The 21,084-nt window shown below is 42.4% G+C and overlaps 1 protein-coding gene across 2 annotated transcripts in view; it reads right to left on the bottom strand.

Annotated features, from left to right (window-relative positions):
• Window positions 1-13,981: 13,981 nt before the first annotated feature.
• Window positions 13,982-21,084, bottom strand: part of dag1 (dystroglycan 1) — a 140,634-nt gene continuing 133,531 nt past the window's right edge. Inside the window, exon 3 of one of the 2 annotated variants that reach the window (NM_001016518.2) lies at window positions 13,982-16,903. In NM_001016518.2, coding sequence (NP_001016518.1) covers window positions 14,525-16,903 — 2,379 coding nt within the window. In that variant the 3' untranslated portion in view covers window positions 13,982-14,524. The remainder of the gene's footprint in view (window positions 16,904-21,084) is intronic. The other variant, XM_031900079.1, reaches the window with a different exon arrangement.

Here is a 21,084-nt window from a genome sequence, read left to right as displayed (position 1 = left end):
GGGTATTTTATTAACAAAAGCAATATTAAAGGGATAATAACATTCTCATTTCTAAAACAAATATTTTTCAGCATTCTATTTATAGTTACATTTAATTATTTATATATTTTACCCCAGTTTCTAACTTATAAATATTAATATCTATTAAAAGACATTGCCACTAGGTGGAGTCCAAAGTTAAAAGTAACAGCAGATCCTTGGCAAATGGCATTGCTGCAAAGCTTCCAGATAATTGTTTCTTGGTAGCAGCCCAGCAAGCCTGAATCTGACCTGAAGGAATCTAAGGCAGAAGTATGCAGATTGTTACAGACAGATACCAGAGGTATAACAACTAGTTATGGGCGAAATGTTTCGCCAGGCATGGATTTGCGGCGAATTTCCACGATTGTTTCGCAAAACGGCTGAAAAAATTAACCGCAGAAAAATTTGCTGCGCGTCCAAAAATTGTCGCGGGCGACAAAAGAATAGCTGCGCGAAAAAACTATAGCCGCGGGCGACAAAAGAATAGCCGTGTGACAAAAGAATAGTCGCGGGCGACAATTTTTTTTGACGTGCGCCATTTTCACCGTTTCGCGAATTTTTCGCCATTTTGCGAATCTTTTGAAAGATTCACAAACTTTTCGGAGAAGCGAAATGGGACAGATTCGCTCATCACTAGTAACCACCTGGGGGGAGAGGGTGTCACTTCACAAGGCAAGGTACACTTTTGGTAAGGGGATGGTGGATGCTGCATTGTGAAGGAGGGCTGGGTTGCAAACAGGGTCCAGGTTCCACTGGGGCTGGGTTGGGCTAACCTTGGCAAACTCAAGGGCTCTTCTTCCAGCAAACCCCCCCACAGGCCGTGTCATGTACCTTTTGGTTCCCTCCCCTAACTTTGCAGCTGCAGTCGGGGAAGAAAATACAATCCTGGTGGGTGAGTGGGCCTGGGTCGGCGGGACCACCAGGTATTTTCTTGGCCCAACTCAACCCTGGCTGCAAATTTTGCATCAGGGCTGGTGAGTGTTTAGTTCCACCATATATTCATGTAAATTGTAGAATAAAACTTGAAGTATTAAGGGAGGTAGAAGGAAGGGGGGGGAGGGTGAAGGAAGAGGGAGAGAGGAACAAGCCGGGGCAGTTTGTGTGTACCATATACATGAGCCCCCATGGCCAGTAGCCGGGGCAGTTTGTGTGTGCCATGAATATGAGCCCCCATGGCCAGTAGCCGGGGCAGTTTGTGTGTGCCATGAATATGAGCCCCCATGGCCAGTAGCCGGGGCAGTTTGTGTGTGCCATGAATATGAGCCCCCATGGCCAGTAGCCGGGGCAGTTTGTGTGTGCCATGAATATGAGCCCCCATGGCCAGTAGCCGGGGCAGTTTGTGTGTGCCATGAATATGAGCTCACATGGCCGGTAGCCGGGGCAGTTTGTGTGTACCATATATATGAGCCCCCATGGCCAGTAGCTGGGGCAGTTTGTGTGTGCCATGAATATGAGCCCTCATGGCCAGTAGCCGGGGCAGTTTGTGTGTGCCATGAATATGAGCCCCCATGGCCAGTAGCCGGGGCAGTTTGTATGTGCCATGAATATGAGCCCTCATGGCCAGTAGCCAGGGCAGTTTGTGTGTGCCATGAATATGAGCCCCCATGGCCAGTAGCCGGGGCAGTTTGTGTGTGCCATGAATATGAGCCCTCATGGCCAGTAGCCGGGGCAGTTTGTGTGTGCCATGAATATGAGCTGCACACATATCTTTCTAGTGATTTGCCCTAGTTTCTGTAGCAGAGCAATCTCTCTACTTTCTTTGACCTTGCAGATAATAATGGCAGTTTCTCATTGCTCTCCTGAGCGCTGCAACTCATGGCATTGCTGGAGTTTACGTAGGACAGACACCATCATAAATATGTATTCTATTCTTACTTTCCCTTCCTTGGAGAGACCATAAAGCCCTGGGGAATATTCTGTGCTCTCCCTTCCAACTTCTCATTACTGCTTTGCCTCTGTCTGATAATCTGCCAGGTGGATAACTGCTCACCTCTCTCTCTTTCGTGGCTGAAGACAAATGAAAGTTTATACATTAGGTTCTTTTTTTCCGAACCTTGGGAACGTTATCTGTTTTGCATCTTATATTAACACCGCACAACAGTCAGGACCCCCATCTGGAGCATCATCACTGCTATGGGCACTAACATCGGCATGCACCCTGAGCAGCAACGACAGGCACCAACATGGATATGTTTTTATACGGTCATGGAATGCCTATGTGACCTCTTATTATCTTAGAAATTACATTACCCTCCTTATAAAGCAGATGAGCCACACAGCCGCAGACATACTATACCAACCCCACCCCTGGCCATTCAATGAATGTGGGAATTGAACTATTTTATTCTCCTTTTGTAAACAGAAAAGTTACTGCCCTGCAGGGCCCCGAAAGTAGCCAGTGAATCTAGGCTTGTTATGCAGGTGCAAACAATAGAGAACTACAGATGGTTTCTGGCTTATATGTGTATGGCAACAACAGCAATATAGAAAGTTTATTAATTTCTTGCCTTTATAACTGCCTCTAGGGATATATAAAGTTCATTATTTTATCCGTAAAACCTTCTCTTCATAACTGTCTCCAAGGATATATCTATATTTATCTTTAACCCCTTTCTTTATAACTGCCTCCAGAGATACATAAAGTTCATTACTTTATCATTAATGCCTTGCCTTAATAACCATCTCCAAGGATATATAAAGTTCATCATTTTATAATTAACCCCTTCCTTTATAACTGTCAACATGGATATAAAAAGTGCATGACTTTGCCTTGCCTTTATAACTGCCTACAAGGATGTATAAAGTTCAGTACTTTATCATTAACCCCTTTCTTTGCAATTGCCTCCAAAGATATATAATGTTCATTACTTTATTGGTAAAGGGGAACTATGGCTTCTAAACCAAAATTTAAGACCCACACAGAAACCCCCAATTTACCATTGTAATGTGTTGCTTGAAAAAGAACAAATAAATACCATTTTTATATGCTGAAATCCAGCTGCAAAACAGTCCTTCTTTTTCTACATCATTTGCAAGTGTTTAAATTGCAAAGCAGTCAGTCTGATTAGCAGGAGAACAGGGGACCAGGCTTAGGTAACTGTTCCAAACCATATTATTACATTAAAAATCAAGAAAGGGCTGATGTATATTGCAGAGTTGCTTGAAATTACAGTATGTTTACTATTCAAAAAAAGTGTTTGGATATAGTTCCCCTTTAATGCATTCCCTTTATAACTGTCTCTAAGGATTTATAAAGTTCATTATTCTGTCATTAATGCCCTGCCCAAATAACTGTCTCAAGGATATATAAAGTTCATAATTTTATAATGAACCCCTTCCTTTATACTGTCTAAGTGGATATAAAAAGTGCATTACTTTATCATTGATGCCTTGCCTTTATAAGTGCCTCCTGTTGCCACCGACAAAAAAGTTAACTACATGACAAGGCCACGCAATAAATTCATTTTGTAGCAATTTAATCAGGGCATGGGGCTTCCCTATATTCTGAGCATGCCCATTGTGCAACTCACGCCACGCCCTTAGTTTCCTTTGCACGGCTGTGCTGTGTCCCTGTGGATGTATAAAGGGGGAATGTTGCTCTGGGTACAAGTGCAACATAATGGGGCATTTATTAACACAGGAGACAAACACTACCGGTGTTGTTGCCCATAGCAACCAATCAGATCAGCTTTTGTTTTCTAACTTGTAAGTGACCATTCAAATCTAGTTGCTGATTGGTTGCTATGGGCAACATCACCAGTGATCTTTGTCTCCACTGTTGTGGAATTTCACGCACCTCGTGCCCTGCCTACATTCCTGCAGGACTCACTAGGAACATCTAGATATTGTAGCAAGCCTGGTATCTAGTTTCACACTCCTTAAATGTCATTAACATGGAATCTGTGTACCAGAACTTTATAGATAGGATCAGATTTACAGAGGAAGGTCTCAAGTTTGGTAGAAATGTACTTTAATCAGACATGTTGTCTATGGCTTAATCGGCTCTTGGTATCTGACATTACACTAAGGTTACCAGAGCATTTTAAAATGCATCAAGGATTCTTTCAAATAAATGCATCATGCTGGGATGCCCTGACAAACCTCCCAATAAGTTCTTTAAAAAGCATTGGGTAATAAGTTTATTTCCCCCCTGACCCACCCAGCAGCGCTACCCCATATCCATCTGAAACACCACCCATTTTACAGAACCCCTTACCCCTTTTGGCATCTATAATTTGGACTATCAACCAGAATCTGAAGGTACAGGTATAGGACCCATTATCCAGAATGCTCGGGACCAAGGGTATTCCGGATAAGGGGTCTTTCCGTAATTTGGATCTCAGTACCTTAAGTCTACTAAAAAATCAATAAAACATTAATTAAACCCAATAGGATTGTTTTGCATCCAATAAGGATTAATTATATCTTAGTTGGAATCAATTACAAGGTTCTGTTTTATTTCTACATAGAAAAAGGAAATCAGTTTTAAAATTCTGAATTATTTGATTAAAATGGAGTCTATGGGAGACGGGCATTCCGTAATTCGGAGCTTTCTGGATAACGGGTTTCCGGATAAGGGGTCCAATACCTGTATACACAGATACATTTATATTAAATGTGCTTCTAGCTGCATTTTCTAAAACTGTCCCTAATTTTCACAGTTTAACCATGCAATTTGTGCATTTACCAAGTACAGTATGTCTTTGAGGCTATGGGCCCAAGGCAAATGCTCTCTACCCTGCCCTAAAATTTGCCCATCTGAAGGCAGCACTGGATTTATATTGGGCACTGCATTAGACACAGCCACCCTTGCCTGCCCCTTCTCCTACCCAACGGGTACATGCTCAATAGTCTGTTGGGGAAATTTTCCCATGTAGGCACCCAAAGCTGTGCCATAGGCACTGTCCCTTGGGGGCCTATATGGAAAATACAGCCCTGCTCATAGACTAATCTTTGGATAACCAGACCAGACTAATGACAGTGAGATCATTACATCTAATCAGTAGATAAGGTTTTAATTAAATTGTCCAACCAGCAGCCCTCCAGTCCATGATTTAGTGCTTGGACATCCCCAATGTACCTTATGGTTCCCAATTCTCTAGCTGTGGCCCTGGGCTGCGGTTGATCTGCTATTGAATAGAATGTGCATCAGGAGAGCCTGGCAGACAGTGATATGTATTTGATTCCCATGTTGCTATTGTACAAGCTGGAACTCGTTGCACTGTAAATCCACGGAGTGCCGCTCTTCAGGGATCTAAAGACTGGAGCTGAAAAATTGCGCCTAGAACTGTTCCATCTTTGAACTTGGTTCCTTTTGTGTGGGCTAAATCTCTGGAACCCAGGCAATTAACCCTTAGATGTGCTTCCATTGGCTCAAACCTCCTGGCAGCTTTTATTTTACAACTGCTACAAAAAGCTCCCATGTTTAATTCTGTGCTGTTCTGCATTTGCCTCCTGTATACTGAATAAATCCTGCCAGGACTGTGTAATATACACACATAAAGGTGTTATTTTTACTGGCTGATGCTAAATACTAGAGTACCGTTTTTATTTTTCCTTTTTATCTATATAATTAGAGGAGAATGACTACTAGTGAAGATACTATTGACTGTGCTTTTCAGTTTCAGACTTATATCATCTCCCATTGTTTTCTGGCTGCCTGACCACAACTTATTTCTTTTCTGCCACAGCTGTTCAATAGTGTCATTTTCATCAGCCTCAGTTATCCCTATTTAGTCAGGACTCTCCTGATTTAGACTCTCAAAAGTGAGTATTAAGTGAAAGTACATTAGGTTTGGGGCAGATTGGGGGCATGTGTGTGCTTCGCAGGGAATGACCTAAGAAGATTGGGGATGTGAAATCCAGAAAAATGGTGGTTGTTGATGGCCAGGCAGGGCTGTGCCTATAGAAGAAGCAGACCCGGTAGCTGCTGAGAGTTTTATGGTGTATAGGGAGCCTAGTGGGGCTTGTGCTTACGAAAACTTTTTCCCAAAGTGCAAGTGGGGCATAAAGTGATGTTGATGTAGGGACCAGTAACATGTAGTTACACCACTGAGGCAGGGAACATGGTTTCATTGGTGGTATGACAAGTAAAATAATGATGCCCACATTCAGAGCTGCAGCAGGAGCAATAGACATCCATGCCAGCATTGGTACCCCTTGTGCCAAGCAGTTAAGCAAGAAAAGTACCTTCAGAAGAGGGAAACTTATCCTAAAATAAAATGTTAGTATGTTGTAGTACAGTGATTATCAGTTTTAGGCCCTCCACATGTTGTGTCACTAAAACGTCCTGATTTAGAAGCTATGACTAGGGATGATGGGGCCAATAGTTACCTTGGAAGTAGTGTGACAATGTTGTGAATTAATGTAGGGCTGCCCAACAGGAGAACCAATCTAAAGTGACCCTCCAAGCCTTGTTTATGGACAGCAAGGACTGCACTCAGTACAACAACCTCATGCTTCCATTTACCATAGGCCAGTCAGACTTCTCAGATACAGAATAGAAATTGAAATAAAGGTTATAAGGTAAGGCCAGAGTCTACTCATTGTGTCCTTGCAGCTGCCCCGCTACCTGAGGAAGCCCCGTGCAATCCAGATTTCTTATCTGCTGGTGGCAAGGACAGACAATGCATAGCATTAATGCTGCTTAGCATCCCTATGGCAACCAGGATTCCGGAAAAACCCTTATATTAGCAAGAGGCCGGAATCCTTTGCTCTGTGAGATGAAAGGAGGGCCGAGAGCTTATGCAGATGTCACATTCCCAGCACACACGCTTGTAGCCTCCGACTCACAAACCAACATGCCGCAGCCATTTCGTGCCAAGGGGCAACAGGACGTTCCCAGAGTCGCACATAGCAACACAATTTAGTTTCAGAGACATCCCATACTGTGTCATTCCATGTATACTTACAGTTCAGCCTTGCCCAGATAATAACAGAATATACAGGCAGAAGCTGTGCTTATGGCTTTGGTACTAGAGCACCTTCATTTTTACTGGTCAGACTGGTAAAATACTAGGATGCAACCCTAGCCATAGTAGTTCCTGTTCCAGTGATAGGCATTTCCATAGGGTCCCTTTAAAGGGTACCTGTCACCCAGACTTAAAAAGCTGTACAATAAAAGTCCTTTACAAATGAAACAGGAAACCCACATTTCCCACATTCATACCCATTATAAAGGCATTTAAAAATCCTAGCTGTCAATCATATATTGCCCCCCCCACTTTGCATAGAGGCGGGGCAGACAATTACTTTCACTTTCCACGTGCATGGGTGTAGGGGCCATTGTGGCACATACACAGGATTTTGGGGTGATACAAAGTGCTTGCCTTAATAACAATGTCCCAAAATGGTGCCTGCCTGCTGGCTGTGACTGTGTAATTCCAAGACTGAAGGAAACAAAGTTTATATTATTTACACACTGTAAGCAAAGTTTATTTTGCTTGGCAAACACAAGAGAGTTTGGAATGATTTCTTATGGTGACAGGTCCCCTTTGACAAGCTCTCATTGGCCATTCACTGCTGCCAACACCTTTAATATTAATTAAGTAATTTCAGTGTAATCATCAATAGTGCAAACTAATAGCAGCAACTTCTCACCCACGCCGACCGGTCTTCACACAAATGTCACCGTGTATCTGGCCGGGAAGTGACACTGACATATCCCTGCCATTATGAAAATAAGGGTTTTGATCAGTGGAGCATTTTTTTCCTGTAATTGCATTAACGATTTACCAAACGGCTTTACCAAAGCAGTATGAGATAATAGAAGACAGCTATCTATTCTAGTACAGCATTTGCTATTGGCCAAGTGCCAGTATGGGCACCGACCAGCCTGCCAGACTATTGAAGGGTGCAAGAGGACCGTTGGTTGCCCATTACTGCCCTAAAGGGAGCACAGCTAAGAGAATTCAGCTATTTGACAACTGTTGCGGTTAGTTACAACCCTACCTGTATCTTTTAAGATTCATGAAATAATTAACCCATAAACGAGGCACAATGTTTTTACATTCCATGCACAATAGGCATTTAATGAACCTGGGATTTCTGTTTGTTCAGAACACCGTGGCTTTTGATTTAGCAACTATTAAAGGTCATCTAGAAAATGGCAAAAGATTCAGCTAGAAAAGTATGTAGCTTATTAACGGCTGTACCTGCCCTGAGGTACCGGAGCCCTCATGGAGACTCTGCCCCAACCTAGGGTAAAATCCATGCATAAAATCCAGAGGCTTAGAACACAGAGGAACATGCAGGGCCACCGTAAACCATTCCTAGTGCAATAACTGCTCATCAATCATTGCCCATAGTTTATGCTAGGACCACACAGACAGCAGTTCCGTCTTGCTTTATGGCAGAAATCTGACAGTATCTCACAGTATTGCACATCTGACAGTATCCCTGCTGGGCCCTGTGTACATCTTGGCTTCTTCTATTGTCTGTAGTTAAATTAACAGCACTGCTGCCTGGGGAGAGGTGAAAGACAAATTACAAAAGGCAGAGTGAGTGCAGTCATAGGAGAAGCAGGTCAGAGAGAATTAGACAAACACATCTGGGGAAATTGCAAGTGGCTTTTCATTGAAGTGAGTATTACCATGGATAAGGCACAGTGGCACTGTCATCTCTCGTTTACAGAATGACCTGGCCATACACACAGATATTAATGGAATAGGAGCCCTATAATCAAATAAACGTACACTAACTGCACGGTGAAGGGAATTCTGTCCTATGGTGCACAAGCTGTGGGGATGGTACAGATACTGGGTATTAAACATAGTAGAGGGCAAGTGGAAACTAATTTGAGGGCACTGCCTGCATGGCTTCTCTTTGGCTATACGAATAGGGGAATATTTATTATAGTGTGTAAGCTAACATCACCGGTGATGTTGCCCATAGCAACCAATCAGCAATTTTTAGAAAATGCTAAATAGGAAAACAAAAGCAAAGATTTGATGGGCTGCTATGGGCAACATCACCGGCATTGTTGGCTTGTACAATATAATTAGTCAAGTGGGTCGCTATCCCTAGGTTGCCGGTCAGGCCTGGGCTGGCAACCTAAGGGGTCTGGCAAATGCCAGAGGGGCTGCTGTAAGATGCCATGGACAATCATTATTTAATGGGCTGGTGGGGGGGCTGCTTGGACCTCTGTGTATTTGAAATGCCAGGGCTTATTATGAATCCCAGGCCAGGCCTGTTGACAGTGCACAGTTGCAGCCTGCTGCTTTATTTACAATTTAACACTTAGTAAATCCAGGCAGGATCCCCAGTTCCATGCCACTATGAGCACTGATTCATTTGCCCTATGGATATTTCATTTCACCTTATTATAAGACGTAATATGGTAGGAGAATTACTCAATTTATAAATGGGGCCTATTTTTACTTTGGAAAGTAAAGGTCAAATATTCCAATCCAGCATTGGGGCTGAGGCTTCCATCTCTCTCTATAAATAAATAAATAAATAAATATATATATATATATATATATATATATATATATACACACATATGTGTAGATACATACTCTAGTAGAATTATGCTCTACTCAAACAATATAAAAAGCACCTTATCTATGGCTTTTAAAGGTGACCTACCCTACTATTAGACACCTATCACCTGTAATTTGGTTGGGGCAAACAACAGTACTTTCTGAAGAATATCACTGCCATCATGTGCTGTGCCAGGAGCCCACTCACGGTGTAGGTGGCCATGTTGGGGCATAATGGTTAGGTGCTCCAGTCACTTAATATGTCTTGACCAATCTCCATGTTATAAATATACTTTCTCATTATGCACATAGCCGGCTGCACAGACAGTGGGCCCCTGGGGCGGGCAGCACCGCACACAACCTTATGTGCAAGACCAATGACTGGACTGTTGGTAGAGGACTGTATTAATGTGCTGATGCGGTCCTTATCCCATTGGATTTTCAAACCTGCCCAATATCTGGACAATTTTTGGCAGACATCAGTCAGGAAGGCCATATACACAGGCAAAGACTGACATAGTCAAATAAACCTTTGTCTTCAAAAAAAGCAGAATTTTGCTGTTCCAACTCAGAAGCGAAGAGCTTGGATTAAAAGGGAACGAGAGCAGGAGAAAGACACATAAAATAGGGCGTAACTCAGGCTGCTTATAGTAAAGTACATTGTTTATTTGTGGATATGGATTTATACAGATGTGACGAAGGAAAAAAAAATCTTTAACCAGATCTGAACATAAAAGTAAAAGAATTAAAAATAAATAAGAGAAATTAAAGCACTGCAGTAGTTTGTGAACACTTTTGTGTTAATACATGAGCCTCTAGTCGTTACAGTGTCTAGTGCCATAAACAGAACAGCTTTTGGTTGTAGAATTGGGGAGGAAAGTTCCATTATTATTCCGTTCACTGCCCCTTTGCCTCCAGTTTCTATGGCGACAAAGAGAACCCAGGCCTTGCGCATGGCTGAGACTGGTTGTGGTTGCTAGGGACAACCCATCGAGGTTGGATGGCCTTTTCAGATGATATAGGTATGAGTGCAAATTCAAGCAGTTTAACAGTTCTACAACTGAGAGAGCAGTCATTTGCCTAATAAAGGGGGCATTTATTACTTAACCCCTCGTCAGTGGCAAGCCTCTTTGTCTCGCACACAAAACAGGATTGCAAAAATAAAGTCCTATTTTTGTGGAGGGCTCTAAAACAGGGCCATTGTTTCTTTTCTGCCTTACTAAAATGTGTAATAATTGTATAAATGCTGCCAGACACAAACTGCTCAATGTTTTATTTTGCCATGTTCAACTGGTGGCACTTTGCCTATATCAGGACTACAGAGGGGATGATGGGAGTTGTAGTCGGGGCTTCCAAACTATATAAAATTATCTGTGCTGCACATTGTGCTGATCTTTGTTCTGTATCAGGTGACTATCACCTCTATGTGGTATATACACTCCAGCATCTGATCTCATGGAGAAGGCGATTTCCCCCCAAAATGCCTGATGTTCAGCAGTACAGCTCCTGGAATTCCCTGGCCAGCAGCAAGTGATAGCCATATACTGCCAGATTTGGTTGATTTCAAGCATACTACCCACCCACTTAGGCACCCTGGGACAGTGTTGGGGAATTTGTAGATGAGGATGTGAGAGAAGCAGCAGGTCCTCTTTACCTTGATTCATATCCAATGTCATTTGGACTTTTGCCCTGATGGCCAGGGCCAACAATATCTATTGGCCAACTAACCCTTTCCGGTTAGTCAAGTATAGAAACCTTAAGGCTAGGGCTACACATGGTATCTGTCGGAATTAATATGTCGAATCACTACCTTCTATCTTCTCTGTAGTTTGTGCTGACACACATGGTATCCACCTGTCACACAGTGGGTAGGATTTCTGTGTGAAAATAGAAAAGTATGCATTTTGGTGCAGGGGATTAACAGACATGACTTTCTTTTGCTTCTGCTTAGATGTGTATAAGCTGATCTATGAAGAGAAAATTGGGAATCTGAACTGGTACCATTACTGAATAGTGGTACGTCCCAGTAGCTTATGTATGCATGGGGCATACCATTATATTACTCATCTCTGGTTGTGGATATTGAGAGGACAGTCCATAGAATGACCATAGTTTAGACTTGCAGCTCCTGTGATTTTATTCGAAGGTCTCGCCCTATAAATCTACCAAACGTGCCATAAAGGCATCCAACGCAGGCAGCAGCTTTGCTCCTTGAAACCAGAGTAAAACTGAACGTTTCATTTTCTAATCAGTTTATTACAGGTTTCTGGCAAATACTGGTAATTTGCATAGCTGCCTGTTAAACGAATTTTGCTGAGAAATGTGTACCTGTTAAAGTGGGCTACTGAAGAAGATGATAATGTGCCGACTGTAAGGAGATTAAGGACGGAAGATTGCAGTTATTCCAGCACACAAACCTCACACTGTTTTCCCCTAGTTACAGCCTCAATTCAACTGTCTCCCTCAATGTCATTTACTGCTAGAGCCTGAAGGGCTACGGAACAAAAAACACATTGCAGGAGACACTCAATAGTGCCGACCAAATTTCCCAGGGACCTCGCAGAGTTACTTCTAATTGATTGGAATCAAGCAGCCCTTGACTGGCAACTGTCAGCCAGAAATGAGTCAACTAAACTGCAGTAATCCCTGGAAAATAGATCACTGCTCGAGTTGCAACTATTAAACACACTGCTCTGCTCCTTATGCAGGCAATCAGTAGCCATATTCATTGGGAAATGAAGCTATCACTAAATCTGAGGTTTCCGCCTTCCTCAAGCACCCGGAACAATTCAAGATGGCAAAAGGCCTGCTTTATTGCAGTATAGTGCACACCTGCTCCCTGGTGCACTCTTGTGTGACAGTTGCATTTTGCAGTGAATCAGGGCACTGCTGACCACTGGAGAATCTGGCTTACCTGCATACAGAAACAGACCAGTTTCGTCCCTACAGTGAGTGGCTGGCACATACGCTTAAGTTAAGGGGGCCAATAAAAGCTGCTCCTGCAGACAAAGCTGGCGGTTTATTGGCCGGGGTATAGGTCCCACCCAACAGCTGGCCACATATCTATGAAACAGGTTAGAAAATGCCATTGGGCAAGGACCACATCATAGCATTGACAAAGTTGTCTCCCTAGCATTAGGATCTAGTGTAGACCTGGGGGCTAAATGAGGAGATGATCCGGATTTGGCTCAGTGTGTTGGTGGTCAAATCACCAAACAAGCTGGTCTACTAGTCCAGCTTAACTCTACAAACCTGCAATGAAGTGAAACATCCGGTTTCCTTACAATTAATAGCCTATGCAGAAGATCCTCGTTATTATACTAAGTTAATGCACCTTCAGCAGTAAATCTTTTTATAGGTCTCAGCCTTCAATGTGTGTTAACCACTCTGGCTCTACGCAAGAAATTCCGTGCTCTAAGGACGTCAAAGGGATCTGCATTATGCATATATTTGTTTTCAGTGGAGATGTAACTCACACCCTATATATGTATTGGTGTCTTTCCCGTGTCCATTTGTAGCACAGCTAGGTAGTAACGCACTCACAAACACACTGCAGGACAGTCAATATGGCTTAAACGTGCCTTGTATTATGTGCAGAATCTGCCAATCCTCAACACCCAAAAGGCATGAAACGTTATTGCAAAGTTTTTTTTCCCATCTCATTAAAATAAAAAAAAAAAATCAAAGCAGTCAAGAAAAATAAAAATCATGCTTAGAAACCAAAATTTAGTTTCAGGGGGGAAAAACAAGTGTATAAAGCCTCCAACACCCCCATCCCCCCGAAATGATGATAAATACATTAAAAACTTAATAGAAATATCTTTAAAAAAAACAAAAAAACAAACATAAAATATGGCTCTAAAATGTTGACAGTGGCCTATGGAAAGCAGAAAATGCAAGCGATATCACCACTCGTGTTACGCCTTCGGTTATATAAATAGCTTGAAGCGTTTCTATTTTATAAGTTCTTTTTAATAAAACAATTTGAGGCTGTATCAAAAATTTGTTTTTTTTTTTTCTTTTAAAAAAAAGAGTGATTGCTCGCTATCTTCCATTTTAGGGGGGAGAGCACCAGTGTGTGTGTCAGGTGGTTCCTTGTGACTATGGGGGTTGGTGCAGAAAAGCAAATGATTGAGACTACTGCCCACTGAATCTCTGGCAATGGCGGGGCAGGGGCAACAGAATTAAAACAACATTAAATATTGTATCTTTACCTAAAAAAAATACCATGGCTGTGTTTCAATAAAAGAAGCGTTTCAAGCCAAAAATAACAGGCTTTGCATGCACGAGCTCCTGACCAGAACGCTTGCCATGTCTTGCCAAGGGCGATGGCGTTTATGGGCCGGTCTCCGGGCACAGAATTGCCAGGGAAAGGAGGTTTTTAAGCAGTAACTTGGTGTTGCACTATGTTTTCTAATCAGGTAAAGTCAATGCACAGGAATACAACTTTCTGAAACACGGCTGGATTTTTTTTTTCATTTTTAAGTATAGATAGCTGTCCTTTATATAGAAAGAAGACAGGAGTAAATGTAAAAATGTAAAAATTCTGATGTTCCGTTTCCAAGATACCTTTCGTCATACCATTTTGTTATGACCTGAAGCTCTAGACACACGTAAATAAAAGGAAAAAAAAATAATAATAATACAGTTAGTGTTAAAGGCAAACAGCAGAGAAACAAAAGGCCACCCCAGTGCTGAACATATCGTCCAATCACTTTCCTCTTTAGTGTCTTTAAAGCCTGCAATCTGTTAAATATCTAGAACGGAGCACACATCTGTATGAATACCAATACGAAAAAAATCGTTAGGCAAATGACATATGTCCCATATTTTCCACAATCTGTGAAGGAGGCATGTATAATGTGGAGTTACTATAAAAAGTCTCCAGGTCTTTACTCTTTGCCTAGAACAGCAGAGTTTTCCTGTTATCCCGACAGCAGATTGCAGGCTATCAATCTCTTCGGACAACACTGGTTTGGAACTCACAGCCCCCTTTCTCCTCTCACTCAGCACACTGTTCGTTAAGGAGGTACATAAGGGGGTGGTGACCGGTATGGGGTCATGTTTTTGGGGCGTGACCCTTTACCTTCCATAGGTGCTGTGAAGGGTGGGGGAGGTTGATAAGGGGGTGCATTGGGGTCCTCATCCCTAAGAGGTGTGTACTCCCCCAAGCTGTCTTGGTTCAGGGGGATTGTCTCTGGAACATTCTGATTAGGATACTCAGGAGGAGGAAGGGGAGCTTTTTCCTCCTTTAGAATCAGTGGCATACTGGAAGAAGGAGGAGGCTTGGAGTCATCTAATTCATCAGCAAAAATAATTGGAACACCCTTCTTAATAAAAGTTGCCTGATCCTCTATTGTCAGTTTGCCTTTCCTCTTCTTCCGGTAACAAATCATAGCAATGATGCCAGCAATTAACAAAATGGCAGCCACCACCACCGCAGGAATAACAGTGTGAAGGTAGACATCATCCTCACTTCTCTTCTCCAGGTTTCTGTCTACAGCTACGGTTGGTGCCACTGCAGTGGGTATGGGTTCCTCTGCTCTCATAGGTATGTACCTGAATTTTTTATGCTTACAGCTCCCCGAGAACGATAAAGAAATATTTAAAAGTTTAAATTCCGGCTCCACTGCGTTAACAAAATGTTGCCGAGGACTGCCACGTTCATCGTAGATCTTTTTGCCGACACCTTCTACTTGCTCTACTGGACACGGTTCTACAGGGAAAGTATTGTTTGTCCAGTCCACGACCACAGAACCTTTGGTGATATTATGCAAAGTAATAGAACTACTGTTTCTATCACCAAAAGCAAAAGCCAACTTTTTGACTAGCAGAATTTTCTTATTAATGTCATTAATGACAGCATTGTGATCCCCGTGGAACTTTGCATGAAATTTAACAGTGGATGGTTGTTTTTGGAACAGATTACGGACTTGGATTTCTAAAGCATCCACCGCAGTGCGTCCTGCTTTGTCTGCAGCTCTCAAGTAATACTCATGGTCTCCAATGTGTGTATAGTCAGGCATTCCATACATAACCTGGCTAGTGCTATTGAGCATTACCCACATCTTCTCTCCAAGGCCAGCCTTTTGTCTTGGCGCCAAAGAGAGCTGGAGATTATCAGTGGTGCCATCTTCTTTATCATAAAATGTGTCAGGGGGAATTTTAACTTCAAAATAGGTACCCACCCATGCAACAACCTTATCAATATGATTTTTAAGTTCAGGGTCAGTGTTGGGTACTCCACTGGTAGAAGGACGTGTACGGCTTGGCGATGTAGTCTCAACTTTTGTGGACGGTGCTTTGGTAGTAGCAAGAGGCTTGGGGGGTCTGGGCCTTGGTTTTTTGGTGGGTTTCTTTGTTGTTGTGGTAGAAGAATCGGTAGTTGGTGGTGTGGGCGGCTTCATTGTGGTTCTTGGCCTCTTTGTAGTGGTAGAAGGAGGTGTAACTGCAGCAGTTGGTTCTACAAAAATGTGCCTGGTGATAGTTGGGCGAACTATGCTAGTAGTTTCTATTATCCTAGTTGGGTGGATTGGACCAAGAGTGGGAGTGTGAATAATAGCACCCCTTGTTCTTATTGTAACTGTTGGTTTTCCTGGAAGAGGTATAGGTTCTCGAACTGGAGGAGCTGTTGTGTCGGTTGGAGGAGCAATTGCAGGAGAAGTGGGAGTTGGCACAATTCTTTCTGGAGGCTCATGAATGGCTGTAGTAGGTGGTCCAATGGCAGTAACAGGCGTTGGTGTGGCATATATTTGCCTTCTAATTCGCTTAGGCATTTGGGGTTTTTTATTTGCAATGTGCCAGCCTACAACAGGATAACCAAGCTGGGCAGACATTGTGCCTTCTTTAGCAGGAACCTCTACAGAACTGATGTTTGGAACAGTGTTCTGATCCATTCCACACCCAAGCTTCCATGATAGCAAGGCTCCATTTTCAACTACTTTTTTTGCATTTCCTGGCCCAGCCATGAAGGCAGACATATCAAACAGTCTGTTGTTTACAACTGGGACTAATTTCATATGATAAAGTTCTACCTCAGAGAAGTCCCTCATTCTGTTTAGAAGATCTACTCTCTGCTTTGGTGTCATTTTTGTCAAGTCCGCATCCAAAATTACAGTCAGAATTGTTACTGGCTCATCGGTGCCACATAGAAAAGGAGTTGCTTCAGCGGTTTCCTGTCCTGCCACTCGCACAGATTGAGGCTCATTGTGGTCCTCAGGATGAACCTCTACAGCGAAAACATCTGCGGTTTGGGTTACATAACTTCCATTTGGTGCCAGGCGCATGGAGGCTACAGAAATGTCATAGACCCCTTTGTCACCATCAAGGGGAAGACCTTGCAAAAAATTAGCTTCCCAGTGTAACCAAGATGGCAAAATCTCCTTTCCAACTTCAAAAATCTAGAAGAGAACAAAAAAAAAAAAATTATTAAACAATCGTGCAATATCATTGTTGCATGCAACATGTACAACTGAAATCTGTATACATCTTTCTAAAACAAGCTATGTATGTCCAAATTCAGCAGTTGGGCAGGTGTCAGTTTCCATAGATCATTCACTGCTCCTAATGATTTGCAGTAGATCTGTCTGGCCGGAAAAGTTCATCTATCAGTGCAACTTGACAGACTATCACCATAAAAAGGCGAATGTACAGTTTTTTTTTCTCTTCGGTCTATGCATGATTAAATGGCTATAGTCAGCCTATGTATGGCCACCTTAAGCCTATTCTAGCGGAAGGAGCTTTTTTGTACTAAGAAAACCCCCCACTTTTTGTAATCAAAGAGTTGTATTTTCTCCACTGTAGTGGATATGCATTCCCTCAAATGCACTATCAAGTGCCAAGCAGTTTATTGCTTAGCTGTGTCCCTCAAGCACTCATGGGTCAAACAATAAAGCTTTATCATAAAAACAATGTTCTTTCTATAAATCTAGGTCAGCGAGACAGTTAACTCAGCATTGCCTTGTCAAGCTTTCCAACCAACCAAGCTCTACAGAAACAATAGTTTGCAAGTTTCTTCAACCTCTAGCCCACAATATTCCTGTAACCACAGTTTATGTGTTGGAAACATACACTTGCTTTACAAAAGCTGGAGGGCCAGGCTCAGTTGTATGTTTTAGGATGAGAAGTAGATGATGAATTCATCACATCCATCACATCATCCCAATCATCATCTTCTTCTCATCTTGCCTCTGTGTTCCTAAACTACAATAACCTCCCCCCCCCCCCCCCCCCCAATCTCAGTGGCAGTCTCTGTTATTTTAAATAGGTGATGGAAAAACATTTACTATTTATAATTAAGGTTTCTGTTATTTATCCCTAAATAACTGCATTTCCCTGCATATATGCATGTATTCATGGCAGTGGGACCTTCTCTGTTAAGGGCCTTGGTCTAAGTATTTTTAGAAGGTATTCACTCAAAAGCAGGCAAGCAGTATGGCCACCTCCATTAATTTATAAATGCAGATATACAGAAATACACATGAAACTAAAGTAAAGATAAACGTATTTTAACAAGTGAACATTTATCCTTTCAACTTTCAATAAAGCTTATATTATTTTCCGTACTTGATCCGATATACAATCTGCCAGAATAAATGGAACGCATTCATGCTCTGCTATCCTGCACAGCAAGGCACTAGTAGTGCTGTATAAAATGGGAAATTGCTATGAGTTTTCTATAGCGCTGTACAAAAGTTTCCAATTAGAGTGAACAATTAAATCTGGATCTTTATTCTCCTTAATATAGAGTTCATAATCCCATGAGTTGAGAGGTTAAACCAGCCAAACTCCTGAAAAACCATAAAAACCATTAAAAGATCCATAAAACTGAACCAATATTAAAAATATTGACCATTTTAATTGAAGCCGATTACCACTAGGCTTTTATTGATTGCGGATTTAAATGAGGGGAGGCAAAGGCAGTGAGGTTTTTATTAGTCTCTGACGCATATTAAGAACACTGTACTGATTAATATGATATCCTAGTCAGCCACATGGAATTCTGGGCAGGAGTGTACTAAATATAACGTAAGGATGTGAGACAGTTTTGCCCTTACTGCTCTGCAGTTTCAGTCTGTAGCCATTTCGGTCTCTAGCCAGCAGCAGTCACAAACACATAAATTTCAATAACTGATGATAAGTTGGGAGACTAGAGAAAATATGCTTTGTGTAAAACTCTCTTGGCCTTTTTAGCCTTCACTTGAAGTTTCCCTTTACAAAGCAGCCAGAACCCAGCGTGTCTTACGCTCTAAATCTTCCCACGAAACAGGAGCTTGGCCTCCATTTCTACCGCTAAAGACAAAAACCTGGCCGAGACTGCCTTGCTAAATTCTCACTGATGAAACTGACCGTTTCATACGCAGCCTTTGATCTCTGGATAAATGTGGCCATACATAGGCCAATAAAAGCCTCCTCAGTCTCTGAGGATGAACTGGCAGCTTACTGGTTTATGTATGGAGCAATCTGACCATCAGGTGAGAGATTTGTCCTTTCCTTACTGGTCTCACTTGGCTCCTATTCTGATATAATTGTTGGCCCAGGGGTCAAACCATTGGCTCCTCTCAAGTTGGGTCAGAGAGTTATTGGCCAAATCGTGTTTGCCAACATCAACAATTCTGACAAAGAGCTCCAGTCTGATGGGACTGCAAGACATGCCATCAATGCTGCTGACCCATGGGCTGCAACTAAATGGCATCTGGGTAAAAATGGTTAAATTGCCAGCTACAATGCTATGTGCATGGATTTTACTATAATAGAGTAGGGAGAAAGGAATAAGGAACACAATACAGAAAGACCAGTGGGGTTACTATGACCTTCAGACCTTGTTAACAGGTCACAATGTCAGGATTTCCTCAAAGGGCCACTGGCGGATCTGCCAGGACTACTTCACTACTAATGCTTTTTTGCAGGATTTCCTGAAACACATTTTACAGCGATAAGTGAAAAACTATGTGGGCAGATGAAGAAATCACTGCATTCTGTGTGCAAAACCATGTCATGTAGATATGTGCCAAACATTCCACAGTGTGATAAAAGGTGGGATGTGGCATCAACAGCAGAGCATATCCATGGGTTTCAAAAAGCTCTACTGTACAAAGCAACCTAGAGAAGGGCAACAGAACCAAAAAAAAGAAGAAGTTGACCGGTGAGCGCTGAGCATGAACAATCACATGCAGAAGTCTGTAGCCTAAAGGTGGCCATACACGCTAAGATCTGCTAGCTTGGCAACCTCGCCTTCTCCCGATATCCCCACCTGGGTGGGCGATATCAGGATAATTTGGTCGTTTGGCCCTGGGGCCAAATGATCGAATTAGAAAGACGGGTATAGGTGTCCGGGTTCAGAGACCGCATCAAAAAGCCCATCTAAAGGACCGATATCGGCAGCTAGAATCAGCCAGTGTATGGCAGCCTTTAGTCTTTAGCCACCGTCAGGCCAGTACAGGAGAAGGCTCATGGATAAACAACACCATTCTACAGTGTGTAGCAAACAGGGGATCAGTCATTTGTTCTGTCCCTGTTTAGGAAGACTTGATGTATAGATTGTTCCCTTGAAAGACCAATAACACAAAAAACAGAAAGGGACTTGTAGGCAAGTAATATAATGTACTGCTTGGATTAGATACATTATAGTGTAACTGTACCATACCAACCCATACACAGTTATGGAGGCCCCCCAGAAGACACTTTTGAGATTCTTGAGATCACAGTTAGCCTGCCTGGACTGAAGATTTAAGGTGGCTATACACAGGCCGCTGAAAGCTGCTGAAGGACCATGTCGGCAGCTTATTGGGCCGTGTACTGGGCCCTCTGACTGGCCTACCCAACTGATATTTAGGTTGGCCATGCATTCTGTCAATATGATTCAATTGTTTGTCTTGATGGCCAAACTTTTGGATGAATCCAATATCTCGAACCTCAAGGTGGGTATACTGAGAAATGATCTGCTCGTTTAATGGCTTTACCAAATGAGTGTATGGCCAGCTTTAGTCTACCACTGCCTGCCCTTAGCATGTGTTTACAGTCTAGTTGGGTCGCACCACTCTTCCACATCCCTTGAGATCCACCCATTGACAAGCAATCTCATATCTGTGATAAATAGATACAAGGATACATTGTATTTTGTAATTGGAGGAATTTTTCATTCTATCAATTCATTTAGAGAGCATCTTGCAGATTCGGAATGTCGAGTAAAGAAAAGACCCTAGTGCCCCTCTTCTTAACAAACAATATGTTGGCCCATTCCAGCACTTCCAATTCAGAGGTACATGTGCCCCTATCAGTTCCTGAGCTGCATGTCATCACTTTCAGACAGCACTTGAATATCAGTTGGGGAAAAGATAAAAATAGCATTATTTCTCTGCTGGGAATGGCTACAACATAAAACACTGCACCATTCTGCTGATCACTGTCTGCTTTGCTATAGTGCTGGCAAAGCCCTAATCTAACTTGCCCATTCAGTCTTCATAAAAGGTTTAAATAAAATAAGAACAAACTGGCTTTTTTTTGTTGGTGGTCAGCTGCATATCAAACACAAGCTTGGCGAATCACAAGGTTACTGCAAATGGGCAAGGGTAGGACAGAT

This window comes from Xenopus tropicalis, chromosome 4 (assembly GCF_000004195.4).
Source record: "Xenopus tropicalis strain Nigerian chromosome 4, UCB_Xtro_10.0, whole genome shotgun sequence".
Lineage (NCBI taxonomy): Eukaryota > Metazoa > Chordata > Amphibia > Anura > Pipidae > Xenopus > Xenopus tropicalis.
The sequence above is the reverse complement of the archived record's forward strand: the minus strand, read 5'-3'. Positions and strand labels throughout refer to the sequence as shown.